The sequence below is a fragment of the Schistocerca cancellata genome, chromosome 2 (assembly GCF_023864275.1).
Source record: "Schistocerca cancellata isolate TAMUIC-IGC-003103 chromosome 2, iqSchCanc2.1, whole genome shotgun sequence".
Classification (NCBI taxonomy): domain Eukaryota; kingdom Metazoa; phylum Arthropoda; class Insecta; order Orthoptera; family Acrididae; genus Schistocerca; species Schistocerca cancellata.
The window spans coordinates 698,077,471-698,104,740 of NC_064627.1; the positions used below are offsets into that span (position 1 = coordinate 698,077,471).

Sequence of the window (27,270 nt, forward strand, 5' to 3'; positions counted from 1 at the left end):
AGTGTGTGGTAGACAAATGTAGGGTGGGTGGGTGGGGGGGGGGGTAGATCAGTTGGAAAATAAAAGATATAGAAAACTAAATGGGAGTGCAGAAAAGGAATGCTTACTGACAAGAAATGCTGAGACCACAAAAATTAACATAAGTTTGTCAAATGAATAGTGAGAACCAAGCACCTGTTGTAACAATAGTTCCAAACTGTGAGGTTGTGAGAAATTGGTGCCAGGGAAGAAAATCCACATGGCACATGTGGTGAAACATTCACAGAGGTCACTATTGCCATGCTGTAGAGCATGCTTTGAAAGAGGATATTGAGTACTGCCAATATATACCCTCTGTCTATGCCCTTGCATCGTAACTAATAACTTGGTGTTAATCGTACCAATGTAGAAATCAGAACATGTTTGTTATTTTGTACTGTTCTACAAAAGAGGCATACCTGTAGAGAATTATTCTAACCTTATTCAGAGTATTGTTCTTTCATTGGCTGAACATTATTTTCTGGGGATGAAACTTTTTGTTTCCATGTATCTTAGCTGAAATGTGTCGTGGCAGTACACTAATGCTATGTATTTATAGATGGCAGTGTGCACGGATGGCCAGTTCTCCAAGTTCAACTTGTGCAGGAACTGGTTGTAGCTGCCCGACGTATGGGCCATTCAGCGTTAGCAACAAGACACACTACATTCCTCCTCCAAGCTCTTTGGGGTGCATTGTCTCAAGCAGAACGTAAGGACCTCGCTATGCAGTTACAAGCATTGGCAGCACAGTGTGAAGGAGCACCAGTACCACTTGTTCTTGACTCTGGGACTGTAGTACCACCAGCGAATCTTACTCATCTACCACAGTTGAAGTAAGTTGACAATAATTCAAGTAATATTGAAAGTTTTGTCTTGAGTTTTATACATGAAAAATTACTGTCTAATACAGATGGCATGTAATTTCATGCCCCTTGCCCCCACTTCCTGCCCCTTGCCCCCACTTCTCACCTATTCTCCTGCACATGTGTCCAGTTTCTGCCCATCGCCCTGCATTACATCATCTGTTCCTACCTCTCACCCTGAAAGCTCATCTCTAATTCCTATTCTTTCTCCAGTTCCTTCCCCTCATTTGACATTCATTCTGCAACTCATATCTAGCAAGGTTTTTATTGTATGTGATGGTATATTAGGAATACGTTATGTGAAAATTATTTTAAAGTTATACTGATTTATATGTATCTATGCAAATAATTTTCAGGCTACTTTTCAGTACGTCTCAATTTTGACAGTGTGAGCAGTTCTTAGTAATATATATAGTAGACGGTATTTTATTTTATAGGTGTTTCACTCTTCAAAATTTAGTACCACATCTTCGACCACAGAAAATAGAAAAACTGAAAGAGGATTCAGGCCCATTTCTGTTTACACCAATTCACTTTGGTTCCCTAGACAGGAAAAGTACATCATCAAGTTCTAAAATGGGTGAGTCAATTTCATGACAAGTTTGTAATGTCAGTTTTCCAATCATTAATGAATATCTTTTGGCATACTGATAAAGTATCATTTGTGTTCATATAAAAATTGTGTCTGGGCAATGAGAAAGAATGGCTATAAAGACTGTGAATATTTAAAACTTAACACCTATTTGTTTGTTTGTTTGCTTGCTTGCTTGCAAGCCTTCTGACATTGCTAATATTTTTCCCCTGTTCAAGCAATGTGAATATAAGACTATTTAATCATCTCACCTCTTCAGTGTTCTTATACCATCGGTCTGATTCTTCAATATTGTGTATGTGATTTCAGTTTTTTTTTGCATACATAGTTTATTAATACCGGTGTTCCCAGAATGAATTTTCACTTTGTAACTTGAGTATGTGCTGATTTGTAGCATCCTGGCAGATTAAAACTGTGTCAAAGACTGGGGTTCGAATCTTGGACCTATGCCTTTTGTGGCAAGTGCTTTATTGTCTGACCTATCCAAGCACAACTCACGACCTACTCCACAGCTTTACTTCTGCCACTAACTTCTTTTCCTGCTTTCCATGGGCAAAAGTTCTATGTTCAAATTTCTCTTCGTCACACAGTTTTAATCTGCCAGGAAGTTTCAGCACTGGTGCTATATATGCACCTACTGAAATGCATTTTTTCTGATACCGCATGTTTCATATTTTTCTTTTACATCATTACTCGTACTTGGGCTCACTCAGCCAGTTCTTGCCTACAAGGAGATGTGATGCCTGCACACACTTCACAAGAATTTTCTCCTTTGTTGTACATAAAAATAAAAGAAATACGTAGGCCATAAATGATGAACAGTGAAACTAATAAGGCTGACATTGAAAACTACTACAGTAGATGGGAAATATTTTTCAGATAGCCAATAATATAAAAGATTACGTGCTGTGAGGTGGAAGGGACTGAGAAGAATTGTTTCCCCACGTCAACTCTCAGTAGCATTCTTCTGAACTACCTACTCTACTAACTGGCAACTCTCTGCCATAAAATGAAAATGTAGAAGCATACTGTAATAAGAAAATTGCCAGCACTGAACAGCCAACAGTACAAAAGACCATGTAATGAGTAGTTGTAAATACTCACTCTCAAGGAATGAGGTGTACTGTCAATTACAAATTCCATCAGAAATGTGGAGCAGTGGCACTCAATAGATGCCTAAGGTTATCTAGCAAAACAGAAATTTTAAATGATAGCCAACAAAGCATCTCTGGAGCACTCCCCCTAACTAAAACAAGAGTTTGTTAGTGTCTTTGTGAAAGATGGTAACCTGTAATAGCTGCAAAACGCAGGTCTATATTAAAAATTATAAGAACACATTGAAACCTTGTTGAGCTGGCAGTGAAAGACTGTGCTACATAGGTTAAAAATGAACTTTTTTAAACTTAATTGAATCTTCTTTTGTACAACATTTTTTCAATCATGAGATTCATCCCTGCATTGAGATTTTGAAAGGTCTTCAAAATACTGATCTACACCTGCCGTAACTTCTTCTTTGGACTCAAAACATTTTCAAACCACAAAATTCGTTCAAGTGTGAGAATAAATGGAAGTCAGAGTGTACTAAATCTGGTGAATTAGGATGAACATTCCAACAATTCATACTCCAAATTGCATTGTCAGAGCAGGCTGCTTATCAGATTTTTCTGTTTCACCTCCCTCCCCTCTTTGCAAGGTAATTAATATTCCCAGGAGCCTCAAAGCTCTTTTGTGATCACATGATTGGTGGGTGTATGGTCTGGAGTATTTGTAATTCTGTTTTCCTTTCCACACTGAAATGCTAACTTCTGGTTGCCCCCATGGGTCAAGTCAGGAATGGCAGTGTGTGGAAGTTACACTCAAGGTTCACAACCTCTGGACATGCTTCAGCAATAACAAGGCTTGATGATGGTGTGTTGTGTGATTTAGAAAGCAAAGCGTCTTAACTGCCCGGTTTAAAAGGTTGGTAAAAATCTTTTATCTTCAAGGTGCACTATTTGCTGATGGGATGGATGGCTGTTGAGGCATAATAGTAAATAATGGACAACTTACGAGGTACCTGCTGCATTTAAGTTGCATGAGCCTTTCCTAACTAAAGAGAGATCTGTGTGAGAGGTTTATTTCCTTAGTGCCTCTTGGAACTGAATGATTGTTACTGCTCATACTTCTGATGGAAGAGAAATCCACCAGAGATTACTACTACCCAACCTGCAAAGTCAGACTGGATAGGTGGTCTTCATTAGAAAACAAATGCAAAATTTATGGTGGAGTGAGTAACAAATTCAAGTTTGCCAAAATTCACATATACTCATCAAGAGTGAAGCCAATCCTTTGAAAATATCTCCACTCTTATGTTGACAAAGTTTTCGAAAAAGTTTCTGGATCTTTGAAAGGAGTTAAATGATGCACTATAGACAAGGACTGTGTGTAAGTTTTTAGGGGCCAAAGATTAAATTGACAACAATATGACTACCGAAATGCATAAGACTTTCATTTCAGCATATGATTAGTTACTTGTCACAACATAAAGAAAATGGACCCCAACGAATGACAAGAATAATGGGGAAATGTGAGGTGAATAATATGAAGAAATCTATTTTAACATTCAACTGTCCAGTATTATCAGAATATATCATAGCTGGGTTTTTCTGCCTCAAAGGTGGGTCCTTTATACAGGTTGACAATTATTGAACTATATGAAATAAAATGGTCATAACTTCTGAATGGTTTGCATTAGGATCTTCAAACTGCTGGGTTGGCCACAGGGCATGATAGGAATTAGTATGGTTTGGTTAGCAATGAAGCCCACTTTCATTTGGATGAGTTCATCAATAAGCAAAATTGATACATATGGGGGACTTTGATTACACATTTTGCGATCGAGAAGTGTCTTAACTCTCAATGGGTGACTGTGTGGTGTGCAATGACCAGTCATGGAATAATCGGTGTAATATTTCTTGATGGTACAGTGACTACCAAACAGTACGTGAAAGTTCTGGAAGATGATTTCATCCCCATTATCCAAAGTCACCCCAATTTCGACAAGATGTGGTTCATGCAAGATGTAGCTCAACTCCATTGAAGCAGGAAGGTGCACTTTGAGGAGTGCTTTCTGGCTCTGGGGCACTGGCATGGATCTCGATTGGCTGCCGTATTATCTGTGTCGGAACACATGTGATGCCTTTTTGTGGGGCTATATTAAAGAAAAGGTGTACAGCAGTAACCCCAAAGCCATTGCTGAGCTGAAAACAGCCATTCAGGAGGTCATTGACAGTATCGATGTTCCAACACTTCAGCGGATCATGCAGCATTGCACTATTCATCTGCACCACATCAGGCATATTGAACATGTCATAACCTAAATCCAAATATCTGTAGTGTCATTTACATGTTGAAGAAAATGTGTGCATGCCATGTTTTGTAACTAATTAACAATTTTTTCATGTAGTTCAATAATTGTCACCCTGTAACGAGCCTACAAGGTGTTTGTAATGCCTAATGTTTAGACATAGAACTTACAATTGCAATAGTGATGTTATATGTAGTAACTTACATACAAATCAAAGGCACATAAAGCAATGAACCATGCAAATCTGTATTGAAGCACATAAATTGTTTAGGTGATCATTCCATATGAGGCAGGTGTTGTCATTTTTGTGTCAAGAAGAGAATAATTCATGAACTGAAGGTCACAAGGAGAATAGTGAATGGTAAGAATGAGAAGGCTTTCAAGGTGGTGCAGTGTTTGACATTCACCGCATCGTTTGAAACAGTTTTAAAGAAGTTTGTCATTGATAGCGGTTCTTCATCATCATCCCAGCTCTACATCATGTGCACAGAGAAAGCTTTCTCTGAACCATTAAATGCTCTGAAACCAGTGCGTCTTCCAAAGAAGAGCAGTTGGTCTCAATACTCCAGAAACTCAACATCTTTGTGCAAACTAACTTCACCACCATCAATTAAAGAGAAAAATCAATTGAATCCAAAGAAAGTCAAATTAAAACCATCTCTAATATTAATGTTGGAACATTGCTGTAAAATATCCTGTTATGAGGGAAACATGATTTCATATAGTCGTGTTGTGTAAGAGTTAAACTGTACCTACTGATTGTACTAATGATGCAATAATTTTGATTGTGAAAGTGTTATTTAAATTTTGGATAAGTCATCAGACATCTTTTGCCAAAGATGGAAATAAACAGAAACCAATAAGATCCATTCCATTGTCACAGTCTTATAAAGGAAATAATGCTCAGTATTGTTGTGAGCACAAAATAGTGAGAGTAAAGTTCAGAAATACAACCCTGTTAACATAAATTGTGACTGTTTACGCAAAGGCCACATGTTCATTTTGAACATATACTTTCTTTAACCTCATGGTAATTTAGCGTTATGAAATGTGCAAACTTCTATAGTGATTTTAATAACTTTTTCAAATGACAATGAATGTAAACAGTCAGAAAAGAACAATGACCTATTTCACTGAGAAACTTACACAGTTTCGAAGAGTGATGACACCACATCCTCATAATAGTGTGCATTTTGAGCCATCATTATTTTTATGATCGACTTCCTAACATTATATTGAACATAAAATATTTATAGACTAACAGAATAAAAACAGTGCTGATGAAACCACACAGGACTAACACATCAAGCAAAATCGCACATATAACGTAGAGCCCTGACAGGCATTTTCTGTATAGACTTTTACTATATTGTCAGTATTAGTTGCAGAAATTGAAGAATGAACCCGTATCATACAGTACAGGCTTTGATGGCCAGTATTTGCATCCTTGATGCTTTTTGTTTTATGAACATAAGGCTTTGGTCCAAGCATATTTCTCTGCCTAATGTACAGTCTCCTAGTGCTGGGAGCTATAAATCCTCGAATAGCTGTTTCAAAGTGAAACAAGCTCAGCACACTGAATCATTTATATGTATCCATGCAACAGATAGTCTGTGACGTCATCAGAACTGCTGCCGGAGACTGCAGTTTTGTGCCAACATGTGCAGACATTCATTGTTAAACTCTTCAGTTTCGAATTTCATCTGTTTATTCAAACAGTAATTTATACATAGCTAAAAAAATGTTGTTGCCCAAATACTATTATTGTACATACTCATAATAGTCCTCCCCCCCATGAACCATGGACCTTGCCGTTGGTGGGGAGGCTTGCGTGCCTCAACAATACAGATAGCCGTACCATAGGTGCAACCACAACGGAGGGGTATCTGTTGAGAGGCCAGACAAATGTGTGGTTCCTGAAGAGGGGCAGCAGCCTTTTCAGTAGTTGCAGGGGCAACAGTCTGGATGATTGACTGATCTGGCCTTGTAACATTAACCAAAACGGCCTTGCTGTTGTGGTACTGTGAACGGCTAAAAGCAAGGGGAAACTACAGCCGTAATTTTTCCCGAGGGCATGCAGCTTTACTGTATGGTTCAATGATGATGGCGTCCTCTTGGGTAAAATATTCCGGAGGTAAAATAGTCCCCCATTCGGATCTCCGGGCGGGGACTACTCAAGAGGACATCATTATCAGGAGAAAGAAAACTGGCATTCTACGGATCGGAGCATGGAATGTCAGATCTCTCAATTGGGCAGGTAGGTTAGAAAATTTAAAAAGGGAAATGGATAGGTTAAAGTTAGATATAGTGGGAATTAGTGAAGTTCGGTGGCAGGAGGAACAGGACTTCTGGTCAGGTGAATACAGGGTTATAAATACAAAATCAAATAGGGGTAATGCAGGAGTAGGTTTAATAATGAATAAAATAATAGGAGTGCGGGTAAGCTACTACAAACAGCATAGTGAACGTATTATAGTGGCCAAGATAGACACGAAGCCCATGCCTACTACAGTAGTAAAAGTTTATATGCCAACTAGCTCTGCAGATGATGAAGAAATTGAAGAAATGTATGATGAGATAAAATAAATTATTCAGGTAGTGAAGGGAGACGAAAATTTAACTGGAATTCGACAGTAGGAAAAGGGATGGAAGGAAACATAGTAGGTGAATGTGGATTGGGGCTAAGAAATGAAAGAGGAAGCCGTCTGTTAGAATTTTGCACAGAGCATAACTTAATCATAGTTAACACTTGGTTCAAGAATCATGAAAGAAGGTTGTATACATGGAAGAACCCTGGAGATACTAGAAGGTTTCAGATAGACTATATAATGGTAAGACAGAGATTTAGGAACCAGGTTTTAAATTGTAGGACATTTCCAGGGGCAGATGTGGACTCTGAGCACAATCTATTGGTTATGAACTGTAGATTAAAACTGAAGAAATTGCAAAAAGGTGGGAATTTAAGGAGATGGGACCTGGATAAACTGACTAAACCAGAGGTTGCACAGAGTTTCAGGGAGAGCATAAAGGAACAATTGACAGGAATGGGGGAAAGAAATACAGTAGAAGATGAGCGGGTAGCTCTGAGGGATGAAGTAGTGAAGGCAGCAGAGGATCAAGTAGGTAAAAAGACGAGGGCTAGTAGAAATCCTTGGGTAACAGGAAAAATATTGAATTTAATTGATGAAAGGAGAAAATATAAAAATGCATTAAATGAAGCAGGCAAAAAGGAATACGAACGCCTCAAAAATGAGATCGACAGGAAGTGCAAAATGGCTAAGCAGGGATGGCTAGAGGACAGATGTAAGGATGTGGAAGCTTATCTCACTAGGGGTAAGATAGATACAGCCTACAGGAAAATTAAAGAGCCCTTTGGAGAAAAGAGAGCCACTTGTATGAATATCAAGAGCTCGGATGGAAGCCCAGTTCTAAGCAAAGAGGGGAAAACAGAAAGGTGGAAGGAGTATATAGAGGGTCTATACAAGGGCGATGTACTTGCGGACAATATTATGGAAATCGAAGAGAATGTAGATGAAGATGAAATGGGAGATACGATACTGCGTGAAGAGTTTGACAGAGCACTGAAAGACCTGAGACGAAACAAGGCCCCGGGAGTAGACAACATCCCATTAGAACTACTGTTAGCCTTGGGAGAGCCAGTCCTGACAAAACTCTTCCATCTGGTGAGCAAGAAGTATGAGACAGGCATAATACCCTCAGACTTCAAGAAGAATATAATAATTCCAATCCCAAAGAAAACAGGTGATGACAGATGTGAAAATTACCGAACTATCAGTTTAATAAGTCACGGCTGCAAAACACTAATGTGAATTCTTTACAGACGAATGGAAAAACTAGTAGAAACCGACCTCAGGGAAGATCAGCTTGGATTCCGTAGAAATATTGGAACACGTGAGGCAATACTGACCTTACGACTTATCTTAGAAGAAAGATTAAGGAAAGGCAAACCTACGTTTCTAGCATTTGTAGACTTAGAGAAAGCTTTTGACAATGTCGACTGGAATACTCTCTTTCAAATTCTAAAGGTGGCAGGGGTAAAATACAGGGAGCGAAAGGCTATTTACAATTTGTATAGAAACCAGATGGCAGTTATAAGAGTCGAGGGGCATGAAAGGGAAGCAGTGGTTGGGAAGGGAGTGAGACAGGGTAGTAGCCTCTCCCCGATGTTATTCAATCTGTATATTGAGCAAGCAGTAAAGGAAACAAAAGAAAAATTTGGAGTAGGTATTAAAATCCATGGAGAAGAAATAAAAACTTTGAGGTTCGCCGATGACATTGTAATTCTGTCAGAGACAGCAAAGGACTTGGAAGAGCAGTTGAATGGAATGGACAGTGTCTTGAAAGGAGGAATAAGATGAACATCAACAAAAGCAAAACTAGGATAATGGAATGTAGTCGAATTAAGTCGGGTGATGCTGAGGGAATTAGATTAGGAAATGAGGCACTTAAAGTAGTAAAAGAGTTTTGCTATTTGGGGAGCAAAATAACTGATGATGGTCGAAGTAGAGAGGATATAAAATGTATACTGGCAATGGCAAGGAAAGCGTTTCTGAGGAAGAGAAATTTGTTAACATCGAGTATAGACTTAAATGTCAGGAAGTTGTTTCTGAAAGTATGGAGTGTAGCCATGTATGGAAGTGAAACATGGATGATAAATAGTTTAGGCAAGAAGAGAATAGAAGCTTTCGAAATGTGGTGATACAGAAGAATGTTGAAGATTAGGTGGGTAGATCATGTAACTAAGGAGGAGGTATTGAATAGGATTGGGGAGAAGAGAAGTTTGTGGCACAACTTGACTAGAAGAAGGGATCGGCTGGTAGGACATGTCCTGAGGCATCAAGGGATCACAAATTTAGCATTGGAGGGCAGCGTGGAGGGTGAAAATCGTAGAGGGAGACCAAGAGATGAATACACTAAGCAGATTAATAAGGATGTAGGTTGCAGTAGGTGCTGGGAGATGAAGAAGCTTGCACAGGATAGATTAGCATGGAGAGCTGCATCAAACCAGTCTCAGGACTGAAGACCATAACAACAACAACTAATAATAGTTTTGTAAAATCATGTTTAGTATTGCCACATAAACCATGATAGTGATATCCATCCGTTCGGTAGCTATTGTTTTCTTATGATGTTACCGATGTGGAAAAAAAACAAAAAAAAAGATTTCTTATTGGCAACTACTAAATAAGGAACACGAGGAATGAAAGAACTGATGTGCTACCCCTGATTGTCACTTTGGGTAGAGCAATATGTTCTCCTACTAACATGCCTCACAGGAAAACATATTATCTTTAAATAGTAGCTAATTTTTTGTTCTCAAGGTTACTAATACATCACAATCCGGATTGGACAATCCACATTAGTTCTCAAGACTACTAATATATCCCAGTCTGAAGACCTTTCAAAGGCACTTTTGAATCAGACCATCATCTCCTACAAATAAAGACAAATTTTCAGCCCAATAGAAGGAAAAAATGTCCACCATAAAACATGAAGACAGATCCGGAATACCTGAAATGCAACAAAGCACAAATCATCAAACAAATTAATCAGGAAAAATTGACAGGCTGGAAATGAAATGTCATGTGGCGAGGGCCTCCCGTCGGGTAGACCGTTCGCCTGGTGCAGGTCTTTCGATTTGACGCCACTTCGGCGACCTGCGCGTCGATGGGGATGAAATGATGATGATTAGGACAACACAACACCTAGTCCCTGAGCAGAGAAAATCTCCGACCCAGCCGGGAATCGAACCCGGGCCCTTAGGATTGACTGACTGTCACGCTGACCATTCAGCTACCGGGGGCGGACAACAGGCTGGAAGAAACTAACAAAGAAAATTCAGGAAGCTGTGAAACTAGGACTGCCCCTTCGCACCAGAAAACTCTGCTGGTGGAACACAGTCTTCAGTCAGCCAGTAGACAACTGAGTAACAGCCTGGAAAAAATTAAACAGCCACATAACTGAGAAAAACTGGGACAACTTTCTTTGAACTCGAAAACAGACTGCAAAGGTGATTCAGAAAGAAAATTGAGGCTGTGACAACAATAGACTCCATGAAATTCAACTGGATTTCAACAAAAATTATACAAGAAATTTCTACAAAACATTTAGAGAAAACCTATAGGGATACCAAGCACCCAGTCTGTGCTTCAAAAGAACCGACAAATCATTGCAAACCAACTCAAAAAACAACTGCAAAATATTAACCCAATATTTCTGCTCCATTCTTAACTGTGAACCACCACAGGAAAAGCTTGACTTCACTCCCCTGATATTAACACACTTGGACTCAAAAGCCCCAGATCTCACAGAAATTACGGTGATAATCAAGCAGCTCAAGAACTACAAAGCACCAGGAGAAGATGGGATTATCTCGGAACTCTCGAAACGGAACGATCCTACACTGGCACAGAAACTTCATCACCTAATGTCAGACATATGGGAGACAGAGGAAATACCAGAAGTCTGTAAATAACCTCTGATCCACTCGTTACATAGAAAGGGTGACAAGACAGACATCAACTATAACAGAGGAATCTCCCTGCTCCCAGTGGCATACAAAATCCTCTCCAAAGCATTCCTAAACAGAATAGAGCCCCAGGCAAATCCACTACTTGGTGAATACCAGGCTGAATTCAGAAAAGAGTGATCATGTATGGAACAGATCTGGAGCCTAAAGACGATACCACAAATGGGAAAATGCAGAACAACAGTAATTAAATTCATCAATTACAGGAAAGCTTATGACTCAATAGGCTGCGAAACCCTCTTTAAGACCATGGGAGAATTCAGAATCGACCAAAAGACCTGGAAAAATCATAGAACAGACACTTACAAGAACAACTTTAAAAGTGAAATTCATGGGTGAGATATCGGAACCCTTTGAAATTAGAACAGGAGTACAGCACAGGGGGACAGACTATCAAACACAGTAACATCACCCAAGTCGGCCACTTCAAATATCTTGGCAGAACTATACAGTTACCAGGACTAAACAGAATCGCCAACGAACAAAGGATCAGCAAGCTGCAAAAGGCGTATAAATTAACATGGGCACACTACAACAAGAAATGCATTTCGACAGATGCAAAACTGAGACATTACAAAACTGTGATTCTTCCAGAAGGAATGTACACAGCTGAAACAATGGTAATTGGTAGTCACTCCAAAATTAGGGTAATAGGAAAACAGGAATGAAAAATTCTTCGGAAAATTTACAGAGCAATCAACAAAAATGACATTTGGATGAAGAGACCTCAGAACGAACTCTATCAAAAGACCAACACAATAACCGAAGAAATCAGGAAATGACGAGCAAAGTTCTACACACACATCTGCTGAATGATGAACACCAGAACAGCAAAGAAACTACTCAACATCGTAACAAAGAGTAAATGTGCAGCACGGAGTGGCTAAAGGAGGTCCAGAGGGACATGTAACAGAGCAACATAGAAAATCTTGAAGACCGCAATGAGTGCCAAAGTAAAATCATGAATGTGAAGTTCGATTAAGAACAATGCAACAACCTGGTAAAAAGTGGACAGACGAATGGAAGAGACAACATTCTGAGAGGTTGAAGAGGTCCTGGAAGAGGAAGAGGGAAATCATCCAAAAATAAAATTGTAAATTCAAGTTCAATCACTCTCCTAAAGGGGGATAATCGATTAAATAAATAATAATATCCCAGTCTGAATTGGACAATCCACATACTAGATTAAATGAAATGTCTTAGATCAGTTAAATCTGTGGTATGCTTCAGATATAGATTGTATAAAGAAACTATTTTTCTACGTGTTTCCATTAGCTAAATGAGTTACACAATGTTTTGGCGATCTTGACTTAGAGAGAATATTTTTCAGTATAGAAAAACAAGTTATCAGGATATCTCTTTTTTTTCTCAATGAAAAAGACAGAGCATGATATCAATAACAAGACTAATGGGTTGATACAAAAGTTTTTAAAATTAATATTGGAAAAATAATCATCTACGTGGGTTTACTTGTATTGAAAACAGGGAAGACATTGTTAGACATCTTTTGGGGAAATCAAGAGGGAACTTTTTTATGCAATGCCTTTTTACTTAATTCAGGAATATCTACTTTTTAAAACTAATACTTTTTGATACAATATAATTCCTATTAATACTTACATAACATAAACTTTCGTTCATTTCTGCATCCTGTCTATCTTATGTCTCCCCCCTGCTCCTAACTTTCTATGAATAGTTGATTGCAAAAGCTAAAAAGTTTTTGTGCCATGTTGGAACAGGTGCATTTTGTACTGTTATTGGGTACAACCTTTTCTTCAGCTTGACTTTTTTTCTTATTTGTTAGTGAAAACTTCATATATTGAAATCTTTGCAGGTTCAGTTTGTTTGCTTTTTTAAATTTGTGCACTAAGAAGTAAGTTTGATAGTGTGCTAAGTTCCTGTAATCAATTTATTGTGCAAAGTTATTAGTAATGCCAAGTACTCAACTTTTTTTTCCCCCGACAGATTACCTTTGGGTCGTTGGAGACACATGTGAAGTTCATATGGAATTTTACAATTTGCTGCCGATGGAGTTGATGGTTTCAAACATGGTTGGTGCATAGATGACATAACAACTTTAATTTTTCTTTTTTACTCCTAAGTTTGGCACTTTCATAGTTTTACTTAATGTATCTATCTTACTATATAAATTAATGATATGAATATAATAGAGGGAAACATTCCACGTGGGAAAAATATGTCTAAAAACAAAGATGATGAGACTTACCAAACAAAAGTGCTGGCAGGTCGATAGACACACAAACAAACACAAACATACACACAAAATTCAAGCTTTCGCAACAAATGGTTGCTTCGTCAGGAAAGAGGGAAGGAGAGGGAAAGACGAAAGGATGCGGGTTTTAAGGGATACACTCGCGCGCACACACACACACATTTGGGATGTGTGTGTGTGTGTGTGTGTGTGTGTGTGTGTGTGTGTGTGTGTGTGCGCGCGCGCGAGTGTATACCTGTCCTTTTTTCCCCCTAAGGTAAGTCTTTCCGCTCACGGGATTGGAGTGACTCCTTACACTCTCCCTTAAAACCCACATCCTTTCGTCTTTCCCTCTCCTTCCCTCTTTCCTGACGAAGCAACCGTTTGTTGCGAAAGCTTGAATTTTGTGTGTATGTTTGTGTTTGTTTGTGTGTCTATCAACCTGCCAGCGCTTTTGTTTGGTAAGTCTCATCATCTTTGTTTTTAGATATATTTTACTACATAAATTTGTTTATGTAAATGAATATAACATGTCTCGTGACATTTAACTAGTTTCCGAAGGACTATTGTATGTAGGTTTCATTGTATTAGCCACATGTGGTCCCCTGTTGGCCCTAGGATTTATTCTTTTATTACTATGATACTTTCCTGTTGCACTACTTTTTGTATGTCCAAAAGACAAGTTGCTTTGTTTCTACATTGACCTTAAGTAACAGGTGATTTGATGTTTCATGAATATGATTGGTTTTATATACTTTCTTGTTGAGGTCTGCCCAGCATTATATTATAAACTCATATCAGTATCATTAAGTTGTAATGTGGAACCATGTTGAAAGCTTTGTCGAAACCAAGATACCTGATATTAACTTTGGATTGCACTATTTACAGCACTGTAGATCCACAAACAAAACTATCAAGTAAGGATTGTTGTTTGTGAAATCCTTGTTTATGATTGAACATTGTTTATTATTATTTACAAAATAATCATGTCATATTATCACAGTTCCAAAATTCTACAACAAATTGATGTCCTTGATATTTGCCAGGCCAACCCAGGTAGCTGAAGGAGTCCTATGGATTAGCCTGGCATGAGTGCATTGTTTCTGTTGTTGCTCAAAATGAATTTCTGTACAAATTCCTCTTCATCGACAGGCTGTGCCTCCTCATTTTGGCTCCTCTAGTGGCGTGCTGCAGTACTGGAGTGCAGGAATATCATTGTGTACCAGGACTGCTGACATATGTTTACAAACAAACAAACAAAATTATGTAACTTTATTATCATAATCTGTATCACTTCAGGCAGGGGGGTGGGGGGGGGGGGGGTGTTACCTTCATAGTCTCAGATGTTATTGAATTTAGCGTATGTTAAAATTCAGGAGTAAGTAAGAAACATGTATTATTTTGTTTTTCCAAAAAAATTTCTGCCCTGGCGTACAGGCCTCCAAAGATGACACTACGTACAGCATTTTGAAGATGGGAATTTCAGAATTAAAAAAAAAAAAAAAAAAATGCTGTATCTCTGGAACAATTTGAGATATTTTGTTACAGTTGTTCTATTTGAAAGACAATTGCTTTATGATTACAATGGTATCCTCCATTTGGATATATCTGTCAAAGTTCTTTTACTGTCGCCTTTTGAATTTGTTTTTAATAATTTACAGATTTTTTTTTTTATTTTTATTTTTTTTTTTTCAAAAATGCTTATAATGAAAAGTTAGATATTTTTTTTCTGTTTTCTCTGTAAAGAAGAGTTTCCACTTTTAAGTTGGACAGGTTTTATTTTAAAAAATCTTATTTTTCAACTTTCAAGAGTAATGTATGTTTTTACTGTAGTTCTTTCTTACTAATTTCTTTGTTGCAATGTTTATTTTATTGTCTTTGTTGCAGTTATTTCTCATCACTTTCTTTGTCGCAGTTATTTTTTTTCACTTTCATTGTTGCACATATTTCTTACACTTTTTGTAGTTTCTTGTCAGTTTCTTTATTGGGTTGTTCATTGCAGGTTTCTGAATTGTATTTGTTGAGTGCTAATTTGTTTACTGAAGAGGCTTCTAAGACGTGTGAGACCATTGAGCGAGTACTGTGTTTTCGTGAGGAATTTGCCAGTTGACACAATTGCAGTGTGTTTTGTGAAAAGGACTGTTTGAAATGTCTTCTGACTGGGGCCACAGGAGAGTGAAGTTTGCTGACTATTTGCATATCCATAAAAGAGTTATATACACACGTCAAAAAAGTTTTGCCTCACCCCAGTTCCCAGAACTCCTGAAGATAGATGTTGACTGTGGATATTGTGCCACAGACACAGTCCCTTTTGACTTTTCAGAGATGTCACTAAACCCACCCAAAGATGTAAACAACCATGCATGAGCAGTGCCTCTTAGACAGAAGGGGTTCGACAGCCAATCAGTTCCAGTCATTCCACCAGGACGGAGGTATACGGCTAGTGTTGTCTGTAGTTCAGCCATGCCTAGACAGTCAATACCACGGTTTGATCACATCCGTATCGTTACTTTATGCCAGGAATGGCTCTCAACAAGGGAAGTGTCCAGGCATCTCAGAGTGAACCAAAAGGATGTTGTTCAGACATGGAGGAGATACAGAGAGACAGGAACTCTAGATGACATGCCTTGCTCAGGCCCTCCAAGGTCTACTACTGTGGTGGATGACTGCTACCTACGGATTATGGCTTGGAGGAACCCTGACAGCAATGCCACCATGTTGAATAATGTGTTTTGTGCAGCCATAGGACGTTATGTTATGACTCAGACTGTGGGCAATAGGCTGCATTATGTGCAGCTTCATTCCCAATGCCCATGGCGAGGTCCATCTTTGCAAACACGACATCAAACAGCGCGGTACAGATGGGTCCAACAACATGCCGAATGGATTGCTCAGGATTGGCATCACATTCCATCTTCAGAAGAAAATGAATCAAAGCACTCTGGCACCTCTTGCCAGGAATTTTTCACAAATATCAATTCAGCTGTTGATGAGTGTTGAACATGCCTTCAACCAGACAATCGTTGGAGATGTGTTTGGAGGCAACCGGATCAGGCTGAATGTCTCATAGACACACTGTCCACGGTGGAGGTTCCCTGCTAATTTGGGGTAGCATTATGTGGGGTTGAAGTATGCCACTGGTGGCCATGGAAGGCGCCATAACGGCTGTACAATACGTGGATCCCATCCTCCTATCGATAGTGCAACCATATTGGCAGTATATTGGCGAGGCATTCGTCTTCATGGACAGCAATTCATGCCCCCATTGTGCACATCTTGTGAATGACTTCCTTCAGGATAATGACATTGCTCACGTAGAGTGGCCAGCATGTTCTCCAGGCACGAACCCTATCGAACATGTCTGGAATAGATTGAAAATGCCTGTTTATGGAGGATGTAACCCACCAACCACTCTGAGGGATCTACGCCGAATTTTCGTTTAGGAGTGGGACAATATGGACCAACAGTGACTGATGAATTTGTGGATAGTATGCCATGACGAATACAGGCATGCATCAATGCTAAGACGACATGCTACTGAGTATTAGAGGTACTGGCATGTACAGCAATCTGAGCCACCACCTCTGAATGTCTCAGTGTATGGTGGTACAACATGCAATGTGTGGTTTTCATGAGCAATAAAAAGAGCAGAAATGATGTTTATGGTGATCTCTATTCCAATATTTTGTACAGGTTCTGGAACTCTCAGAACTGAGGTAATGCAAAAGTTTTTTTGATGTGTGTATAAGACCAGGTTGGGAATAAATGTTCTCATTTGAAGACTCTGTTTCAAAGTGAAGATGTTTCCAGTGATGACATTTTGTGTTTTTAAATGTTTTGACAGAATTACAACAATGATAATACCTGAATAAGTAGAAGCCTCCCATGGTGCAGATGATGCAGATTTTGCATCAATAGAGGAAGAATTAAATACTCCGAATCAGTCAACTACAGAGGTAGCTGCTACTCCTGTAAGAAACTGTGGTCAGTGAAGTTAAGTCATAAGCCCTATGCATCAAGAAAGTGCAGAGAAATTACTAAAGCTATGGATGAATACGCTACAACAAAACTGACCACACTCTTCAAAGTAGACATTCCATCTTCAGAAGAAAATGAATCAAAGCACTCTGGCACCTCTTGCCAGGAATTTTTCACAAATATGAATTCAGCTGTTGAATATTGTGCATCCTACAGTGAAAAGGTGAAATTTTTAACTATTATTCCAGAGATATTTTAAAAAAATCAATTTTGATCCACATTCCATCAGTATCAAAGAACATGGTAGACAAATCAAGAAATGTGAGGTCTGTAAAAGGAGTCTTTGGAAGACCAGATCCCTACTATGATCATCCTGTAGAAGCAGCTCAAGTTCAAATAGTGCAGTCATTTTATCTTGAAGATAAATGGGACTGTTCTCGCCAGAGTGCCAACAAAAAAGAACCTATAACAGTAACAGTTGAAGGTCAAAAAGTTGTGAAAGTGAAGAGGTACATGATTCGCAGTATTAAAGAAACTTTTGCAATTTACGAGAGCAACTATCCAACTTCACATATTGGAAGATCAATATTTTATTCCCTACGGCCCAAGTGGGTAGTTCCACACCCACCTAGAGATGTCTGTTTATAGGTGTACTGTGCAAATTTTGAACTTTGTGTGGTAATTTTGAAGAACTTACTGGGGCACATGACATATGACACCTTCGTTGGGCATGTGGAGTCATTAGTAGTCTGTGACGTAAAGTGAGACACTTGTTTGTTTCAAAAATGTGGTGACTGTCCTGGAAAGCGAGGACTGTCTTTAGAGACACTTGGACTGGAAGACGTAGCATATAACTCTGCAGAAATTACATATGCGTCATGGGAGGAAAATGAACTAATTAAGAAAACTGTTGCCTTTGACAGTTTCATTGATGAACTTGGTAAATGGTCAGTGAAAGCAGTAACACACCAGCATCTGAAGAAATTGCAACAACAACACATTGCAGAAGTGAAAGGGTGTGTATAGGCTGAAGAACTATGTTTAGTGTTTCACTATGATTTTGCTGAGAACTGGTCTGTAATTCTTCTACAAGGACAAGGGTATCATTGGAGTAATGACCAGGTTTCAATTTTTACAGGAGTGACATATTTTCAAAACAAGTCCACAGGTGTTGCAGTTATAATTGAACATGACTCAGCACATGCTTTGTTAGCAATGTGGAAAATTCTTCAACTGCAAACAGGGGCAGAGAAGATCATAATTATTTCTGATGGTGTTCCTTGTCACTTTAAAAATCATTACCAGCTGTTTGAATTGAGTATGTCACTTGTGCCAACTGAGTGGGTATACAGTGCTATTGGTCATGGGAAGGGGCCTTGTGATGGTGTAGATGGTCAGCTGAAGCACTGTGCTACAAAACATAATCTTTCGAGACCAAATACAGCTGTGATTCAGAATGCTGAGGATTTTATGAGAGTCGTGAAATCTTACATATCCACAGCCCTCATTCTTTTGTCCAAAGAGGAAATCAAAGAATTTCATGAGCAAATAAAAGGATAGTCCAAACAAACTACTCCTGTGAAAGGAATTCAGAAGTCACATTTCTGGACTCAAAGTGATTGGCCAATTCATAGTGCATGGACTTTAAAAAACAAGAAAGAAGGAATTCCGTTGGTTCGGCTTACACCTCAGAAACAACAGGATGGTAATCAGATTCACAACCTGAATAGGGGGATGTTTGGGGCGTGTGTGTATGAATGTGATAGGGGGATTTGCAGAGATTGTAGACACCAGTTATGAGTTAAACGAAATTGTAGTGAACTTTATGCAGCCACATGAACCAGCTGCTGGATATAGGTTTCCATCTTAAGGACGGCAACAACGCCATCAGTGCTCTCTTCGTGTTCACAATGTTTACAAGATTGTAAATCCTTTAGTTCCTATTGATTCAACAGGAAGGCATCACTCTATATCAAAGAAGTTGTATAAATTGAAACCTTTAAGTCTTTGGATCTTTCACATACATTTTGGAACCGTTCAAAATGCTTGAAAAAAAGTCTCTTACTCATCTTTCAAAACTAAAATTATGTTAAATAAAGCTAGGTTTTCATTTTTATGAGCCTGTTGTGTGAAAATGTGAATAAGAAAACAGGTCTTATGTATGGTAATAATTTCAATTGTTTATTAAACCTGTTCAACATAAAAGTGGAAGCTCTCCATTTCAGGGAATGTAGAACTATATGGTACTAATAAACAGAAAATTTTATAGATTGGTATTTTTGAAAAAAAAATTTTTTTTCCACAAATTATAAAAAAAGTTCAGAACGCTATAGTAAAAGCTGTAGGAAAAGAAGCGAGATGAAGGCAGAGTTCACCATCTGCAGCATTGTCGACAGGACCGATTGCGGACCTTTGGTACAGAGCCGAGTGGAGGGTCTGAATCAGAGGCTCTGACAGTTCTGCAACCATGTAGGCTGCAGACTCCTTGACTTGTGCCATAGGGTGGTGAGGTTTCGGGTTCCGCTAAATAGGTCAGGTGTCCACTACACACAGGAGGTGGCTACATGGGTAGCAGGGGCTGTGTGGTGTGGGCTGGGTGGTTTTTTAGGTTAGACATTCTTGGGAAAGATCAAAAAGGGCACCAGTCTCAAAGGGTACAGGGCAAAGAAACGATGAGAATCGACCAAGCAACAGTCGGTATTGTAGTTGGAAATTGTTGTAGCTATGTTGGAAAAGTACCAGAGCTTCAAGCACTGATAGAAAGCACTGAAGCTGAAATCGTTATAGGAACAGAAAGTTGGCTAAAGCCGGAGATAAATTATGCTGAAATTTTTACAGAGGCGCAAACCGTTTTCAGAAAGGATAGATTAAATAAAGTAATTGATGGTGTGTTTGTATCTGTTGGTAGTAATTTATCTTGTAGTGAAGTTGAAATAGATAGTTCCTGCAAATTACTGTGGGTAGAGGTTATACTCAACAGCCGTACCAAAATAATAATTGGCACCTTCTACTGACCCCCCCCCCCCCCCCACTCCAAAATAATAATTGGCTCCTTCTACTGACCCCCCACTCCCTACTCAGAAGATGATATAATAGCTGAATGCTTCAAAGAAAACTTGAATCTCATCACAAATAAGTACCCCACTCATACAGTTATAATTGGTGGAGACTTCAATATACCCTCGATTTGTTGGCGAAAATACATGTTCAAAGCCAGTGGTAGACAGAGAACATCTTCCGAAATTGTACTAAATGCTTTCTCTGAGAATTACTTCGAACAATTAGTTCATGAGCCCACACAAATTGTAAATGGTTGCGAAAACACACTTGACCCCTTAGCCACAAATAATCCTGATCTAATAGAGAGCGTCATGTCGGATACAGGGATTAGTGAACACAAGGTCATTGTAGTGAGGCTCAAAACCATATCAACCAAAACCACTAAAAATAAACACGAAGTATATCTATTTAAAACAGCAGATAAAAATTCACTTGATGCCTTCCTAAGAGTGTCTCTCCATTCCTTCCAAGCTAATTATATAAGTGTAGACCAGATATGGCTCAAAAACAAAGATACAGTATTGACAGCAATAGATAGATTCATACCACAAAAATTAATAAGAGATGTGACTGATCCACCATGGTACACAAAACACATCAGAGCACTGTTGTAGAAGCAATGAAAAAAGCATGCCAGATTCAGAAGAATGCAAAATCTCCAAGACTGGCTAAGTTTCACGAAAGCTCAAAATTTAGTTCGAACGTCAATGCGAGATGCTTTTAATAGTTTCCACAATGAAATATTGTCTCAAAATATGGTAGAAAACCCGAAGAGATTCTGGTCGTATGTAAAGTATACCAGTAAAAAAACAGTCAATACCGTCACTGCGCGATAGTGATGGAAATGTTACCGATAATGGTGCCACTAAAGCGGACTTACTAAATACAGTTTTCCGCAATTCCTTCACAAAAGAAGATGAAGTAAATATTCCAGAATTCGAAACCAGAACAGCTGTTAGCAAGAGTGACATAGAAGTAGATATCTTAGGTGTTGTGAAACAACTCAAATCACTTAAGAAAGGCAAGTCTTCCGATCCAGATGATATACAAATTTGGTTCCTCTCTGAGTACGACACGAGCGCCTTTCTTAGCAATCATATACAACCGCTCACTTGGTGAAAGGTCTGTTCCGATAGACTGGAAAGTAGCACAGGTCACACCAATATTCAAGAAGGGAAGTAGGAGTAACCCATTGAATCACAGACCCATATCACTGACCTCAATTTGCAGTAGGATTCTAGAGCATATACTGTACTCAAACATTATAAATCACCTTGAAGAAAATGACTTATTGATACATAACCAACACAGATTCAGAAAATATCGTTCTTGTGCAACACAGCTAGCTCTTTATTCCCATGAAGTAAGGAAGGGATTTCAGATCGATTCCATATTCCTAGATTTCCAGAAGCCTTTTGATACCGTTCCTCACAAGGGACTGTTAATCAAATTGCGTGCCTATGGAGTATTGTCTGAGTTGTGTGACTGGATTCATGATTTCCTCTCAGAGGGGTCACAGTTCGTAGTGATAGATGGTAAATCATTGAGTAGAACAGAAGTGATATCTGGCATTCTGCAAGGTAGTGTCATAGGCCCTCTACTGTTCCTGATTTATATAAATGATCTAGGTGATAATCTGAGCAGCCCCCTTAGATTCTTTGCAGGTGACACTGTAATCTACTGTCTAGTAAAATCATCAGACGATCAATTCCAATTACAAAATGATCTAGAGAGAATTTCTGTATGGTGCGAAAAGTGGCAATTAGCACCAAACAAAGAATAGTGCGGGGTCATACAAATGGGTACTAAAAGAACTCCAATAAATTTTGGGTATACGATAAATCACACAGATCAAAGGGCTGTCAATTCGACTAAATACCTAGGAATTACAACTACGAGCAACTTAAATTGGAAAGACCACATAGATAATATCGTGGGGAAGGCGAAACGAAGATTGTGCTTTGTTGGCAGAATACTTAGAAGTTGCGACAAACCCACTGAAAAGACAGCCTACATTACACTTATCCATCCTCTGCTGGAATATTTCTGCGCGGTGTGGGTTCCTTACCAGGTAGGATTGGTGGAGGACATCGAAAAAGTGCAAAGAAGAGCAGCTCATTTCATGTTGTCGCGCAATAGGGGTGAGACTGTCACTGATATGATACACGAGTTGGGGTGGAAGTCACTAAGATCTATTTACGAAATTTCAACCACCCACTTTCTCTTCTGAATGCGTAAATATTTTGTTAACACCCACATACGTAGGGAGAAATGATCATCATAATAAAATTATAGAAATCAGAGCTCGAACGGAAAGATTTAGGTGTTCTTTTTTCCCACATGGCATTCGAAAGTGGAAAGGTAGGGAAGTAGTTTGAAAATGGTTCGATGAACCCTCTGCCAGACACTTAAGTGTGAATTGCAGAGTAAACATGTAGATGTAGATGTAGAACTGTGACAGATAAGCCCAAATGGAGGATTTCTTTGTAATCATAAAGCAATTATCTTCCAAATAAAAAAGAGCCAACAAAATATCTAGAACTTTTCCAGAGATAAAGCATTTTAAAATTTTTCCCAAAATATGCTCTTCAAAATGGTATGCGCAGTGTCATCTTTGGAAGGCTGTATCTCGGAACTGAAATTTTTTTGGAGAAAACCAAAAAATGTGTGTTCCTCACTTAGTCTTTCATTTTGACATATGCTAAATTCAATAACATGGAGGTAAGATTTTTTTTCCATGCCTGCCTGAATTGATGTGGACTCTATGCCTATTATGAAAAGGATAGTTGCTACTCACCATGCAGCAAAGATGCTGAGTCACAGATAGGCACAACAAAAAGACTGTTGGCTAGTCAGCTTTTGGCCAACAGTCTTGTTGGCCAGAAGCTCACTTTGTGACAGTCATTTTATTGTGCCTATCTGCGCCTCAGTGTCTCTGCTGTATGGTGAGCAGCAACTGTTGTTGTTGTTGTTGTTGTTGTTGTTGTTGTTGGCTTTGTGGTCTTCAGTCCAGAGACTGGTTTGATGCAGCTCTCCATGCTACTCTATCCTGTGCAAGCTTTATCATCTCCCAGTACCTACTGCAACCTACGTCCTTCTGAATCTTCTTAGTGTATTCATCTCTTGGTCTCCCCGTACGATTTTTACCCTCCAAGCTGTCCTCCAATACTAAATTGATAATCCCTTGATGCCTCAGAACATGTCCTACCAACCAATCCTTTCTTCTAGTCAAGTTGTGCCACAAACTTCTCTTCTCCCCAATTCTATTCAATACCTCCTCATTAGTTATGTGATCTACCCATCTAATCTTAAGCATTCTTCTGTAGCACCACATTTCAAAAGCTTCTATTCTCTTCTTGTCTAAACTGTTTATTGTCCATGTTTCCCTTCCATATATGGCTACACTCCACACATACTTTCAGGAATAACTTCCTGACACTTTGATCTCTACTCGATGTTAACAAATTTCTCTTCTTCAGAAATGCTTTCCTTGCCATTGCCAGTCTACATTTTATATCCTCTCTACTTCGACCATCATCAGTTATTTTGCTTCCCAAATAGCAAAACTCATTTACTACTTTAAGTGTCTCATTTCCTAATCTAATTCCCTCAGCATCACCCGACTTAATTCGACTACATTCCATTATCCTTGTTTTGCTTTTGTTGATGTTCATCTTATATCCTCCTTTCAAGACACTGTCCATTCTGTTCAACTGCTCTTCGAAGTCCTTTGCTGTCTCTGACATAATTACAATGTCATCGGTGAACCTTAAAGTTTTTATTTCCTCTCCATGGATTTTAATTCCTGCTCCGAATTTTTCTTTTGTTTCCTTTACTGCTTGCTCAATATACGGATTGAATAACATCAGGGATAGGCTACAACCCTGTCTCACTCCATTCCCAACCACCGCTTCCTTTACATGCCCCTCAACTCTTATAACTGCAATTTGTTTCCTGTAAAAATTGTAAATAGCCTTTCGCTCTCTGTATTTTACCCCTGCCACCTTTAGAATTTGAAAGAGAGTATTCCACTCGACATTGTCAAAAGCTTTCTCTAAGTCTACAAATGCTAGAAACTTAGGTTTGCCTTTCCTTAATCTATCTTCTAAGATAAGTCGTAGGCTCAGTATTGCCTCACATGTTCCAACATTTCTACGGAATCAAAACTGAGTTTCCCCGAGGTCTGCTTCTACCAGTTTTTCTATTCATATGTAAAGAATTCTTGTTAGTATTTTGCAGCCGTAACTTATTAAATTCATAGTTCGGTAATGTTCACATCTGTCAACGCCTGTTTTCTTTGGGATTGGAATAATTATATTCTTCTTGAAGTCTGAGGGAATTTCGCCTGTCTCATACATCTTGCTCACGAGATGGTAGAGTTTTGTCAGGGCTGGCTCTCCCAAGGCTATCAGTAGTTCTAATGGAATGTTGTCTGCTCCTGGTGTCTTGTTTCAACTTATATCTTTCAGTGCTCTGTCAAACTCTTCATGCAGTATCATATCTCCCATTTCATCTTCATCTATATGCTCTTCCATTTCCATAGTATTGTCCTCAAGTACATCGCCCTTGAATAGACCATCTATATACTCCTTCCACCTTTCTGCTTTCCGTTCTTTGCTTAGAATTGGGTTTCCATCTGAGCTCTTGATATTCATACAAGTGTTTCTCTTTTCTCCAAAGGTCTCTCTAATTTTCCTGTTGCAGTATCTATCTTACCCCTAGTGGGATATGCCTCTACATCCTTACATTTGTCCTCTAGCCATCCCTGCTTAGCCATTTTGCACTTCATGTCGATCTCATTTTTGAGACATTTGTATCCCTTTTTGCCTGCTTCATTTAGTGCATTTTTATATTTTCTCCTTTCATCAACTAAATTCAGTATTTCTTCTGTTACCCAAGGATTTCTACTAGCCCTCGTCTTTTTACCTACTTGATCCCTTGCTGCCTTTACTATTTCATCTCTCAAAGCTACCCGTTCTTCATCTACTGTATTTCTTTCCCCCATTCTTGTCAATTGTTCCCTAGTGCTCTCTCTGAAACTCTCTACAACCTGTAGTTCGTCAGTTTATCCAGATCCCATCTCCTCAATTTACCATGTTTTGCAGTTTCTTCAGTTTTAATCTGCAGTTCATATCCAATAGATCGTGGTCAGAGCCCACATCTGCCCCCGGAAATGTTTTAAAATCTAAAACCTAATTCCTGAATCTCCATCTTACCATTTTATAATCTGTCTGAAACTTTCCAGTATCTCCAGGCCCCTTCCATGTATACAACCTTCTTTCATGATTCTTGAATCAAGTGTTAGCTATGATTAAGTTATGCTCTATGCAAAATTCTACCAGACAGTTCCTCTTTCATAGCTTACCCCCATTCCATACTCACCTACTACATTCCCTTCTCTTCCTTTTCATACTATCGAATTCCATTCACCCATGACTATTAAATTTTCGTCTCCCTTCACTATCTGAATAATTTCTTTTATCTCATAATACATTTCATCAATCTCTTCCTCATCTTCAGAGCTAGTTGGCATATAAACTTGTACTACTGTAGTAGGCATGGGCTATGTGTCTATCTTTGCCACAATAATGCATTCACTATGCTATTTGTAGTAGATTAACGTGCTCCCATTTTTTATTCATTATTAAACCTACTCCTGCATTACCCCTATTTGATTTTGTATTTATAACTCTGTAGTCACCTGACCAAAAGTCTTGTTCCTCCTGCCACCGAACTTCATTAATTCCCACTATATCTAACTTTAACCTATCCATTTCCCTTTTTAAATTTTCTAACCTACCTGTCCGATTAAGGGATCCAACATTCCATGCTCCAATCCATAGAACGCCAGTTTTCTTCCTCCTGATAATGACGTCCTCCTGAGTAGTCCCCGTCTGGATATCCGAATGGGGGACTATTTTACCTCCGGAATATTTTACCCAAGAGGATGCCGTCATCATTTAACCTTACAGTAAAGCTGCATGGCCTCGGGAAAAATTACTGCTGTAGTTTCCCCATGCTTTCAGCCGTTCACAGTACCAGCACAGCAAGGCCGTTTCGGTTAGTGTTACCAGGCAGATCAATCATGCCCCTACAAGTACTGAAGAGGCTGCTGCCACTCTTCAGGAACTACATGTTTGTCTGGCCTCTCAACAGATACCCCTCTGTTGTGGTTGCACCTACGGTATGGCTGAGGCACGCAAGCCTCCCCACCGACGGCACGGTTCATTGTTCATGTGGGGGTGTAGCAACTATCCTTCTCATAATATTGTTACATTTCAATTTGTATTCTCCATTGTTTCATTATGTAACTTTACTATTTTCAAGGTGATAATTAAAAATTATTTGTTACTGTTTCCGTAGAAGTTTAACAAGTATCCCATCTGTTCCCAGAAACTTCATTTTACTGAATTACTTGAGTTCCTTTCCTGCACTGTATTGTCTTTTATTTTGGTACCACTATCGTCCAGTCACTGGACAAATTAGTGTGATCAGTTAACTGACTTACAGGGAGAGCTGTCATTAAACCAAGGTGCACAGCATTTACTAGTTTTTCTCCTGTTGTAGGTGGTATGTGGCACCTTCCTCTGCTCTTTGAATCAACTTATTACCTAGTTATAGGGGATCTATAGTTCAACAAGGAGTCCAAAC

At 38.9% G+C, this 27,270-nt stretch overlaps 1 protein-coding gene across 2 annotated transcripts in view; it reads left to right on the top strand.

Moving 5' to 3' along the window:
- The window catches only part of LOC126162475 (protein brunelleschi), a 272,584-nt gene that overhangs the window by 130,169 nt on the left and 115,145 nt on the right, over positions 1 to 27,270 (top strand). For both annotated transcript variants that reach the window (XM_049919012.1, XM_049919011.1), the window contains exons 10-12: positions 578 to 851; positions 1,319 to 1,461; positions 13,335 to 13,420. In XM_049919012.1, coding sequence (XP_049774969.1) covers positions 578 to 851; positions 1,319 to 1,461; positions 13,335 to 13,420 — 503 coding nt within the window. The remainder of the gene's footprint in view (positions 1 to 577; positions 852 to 1,318; positions 1,462 to 13,334; positions 13,421 to 27,270) is intronic.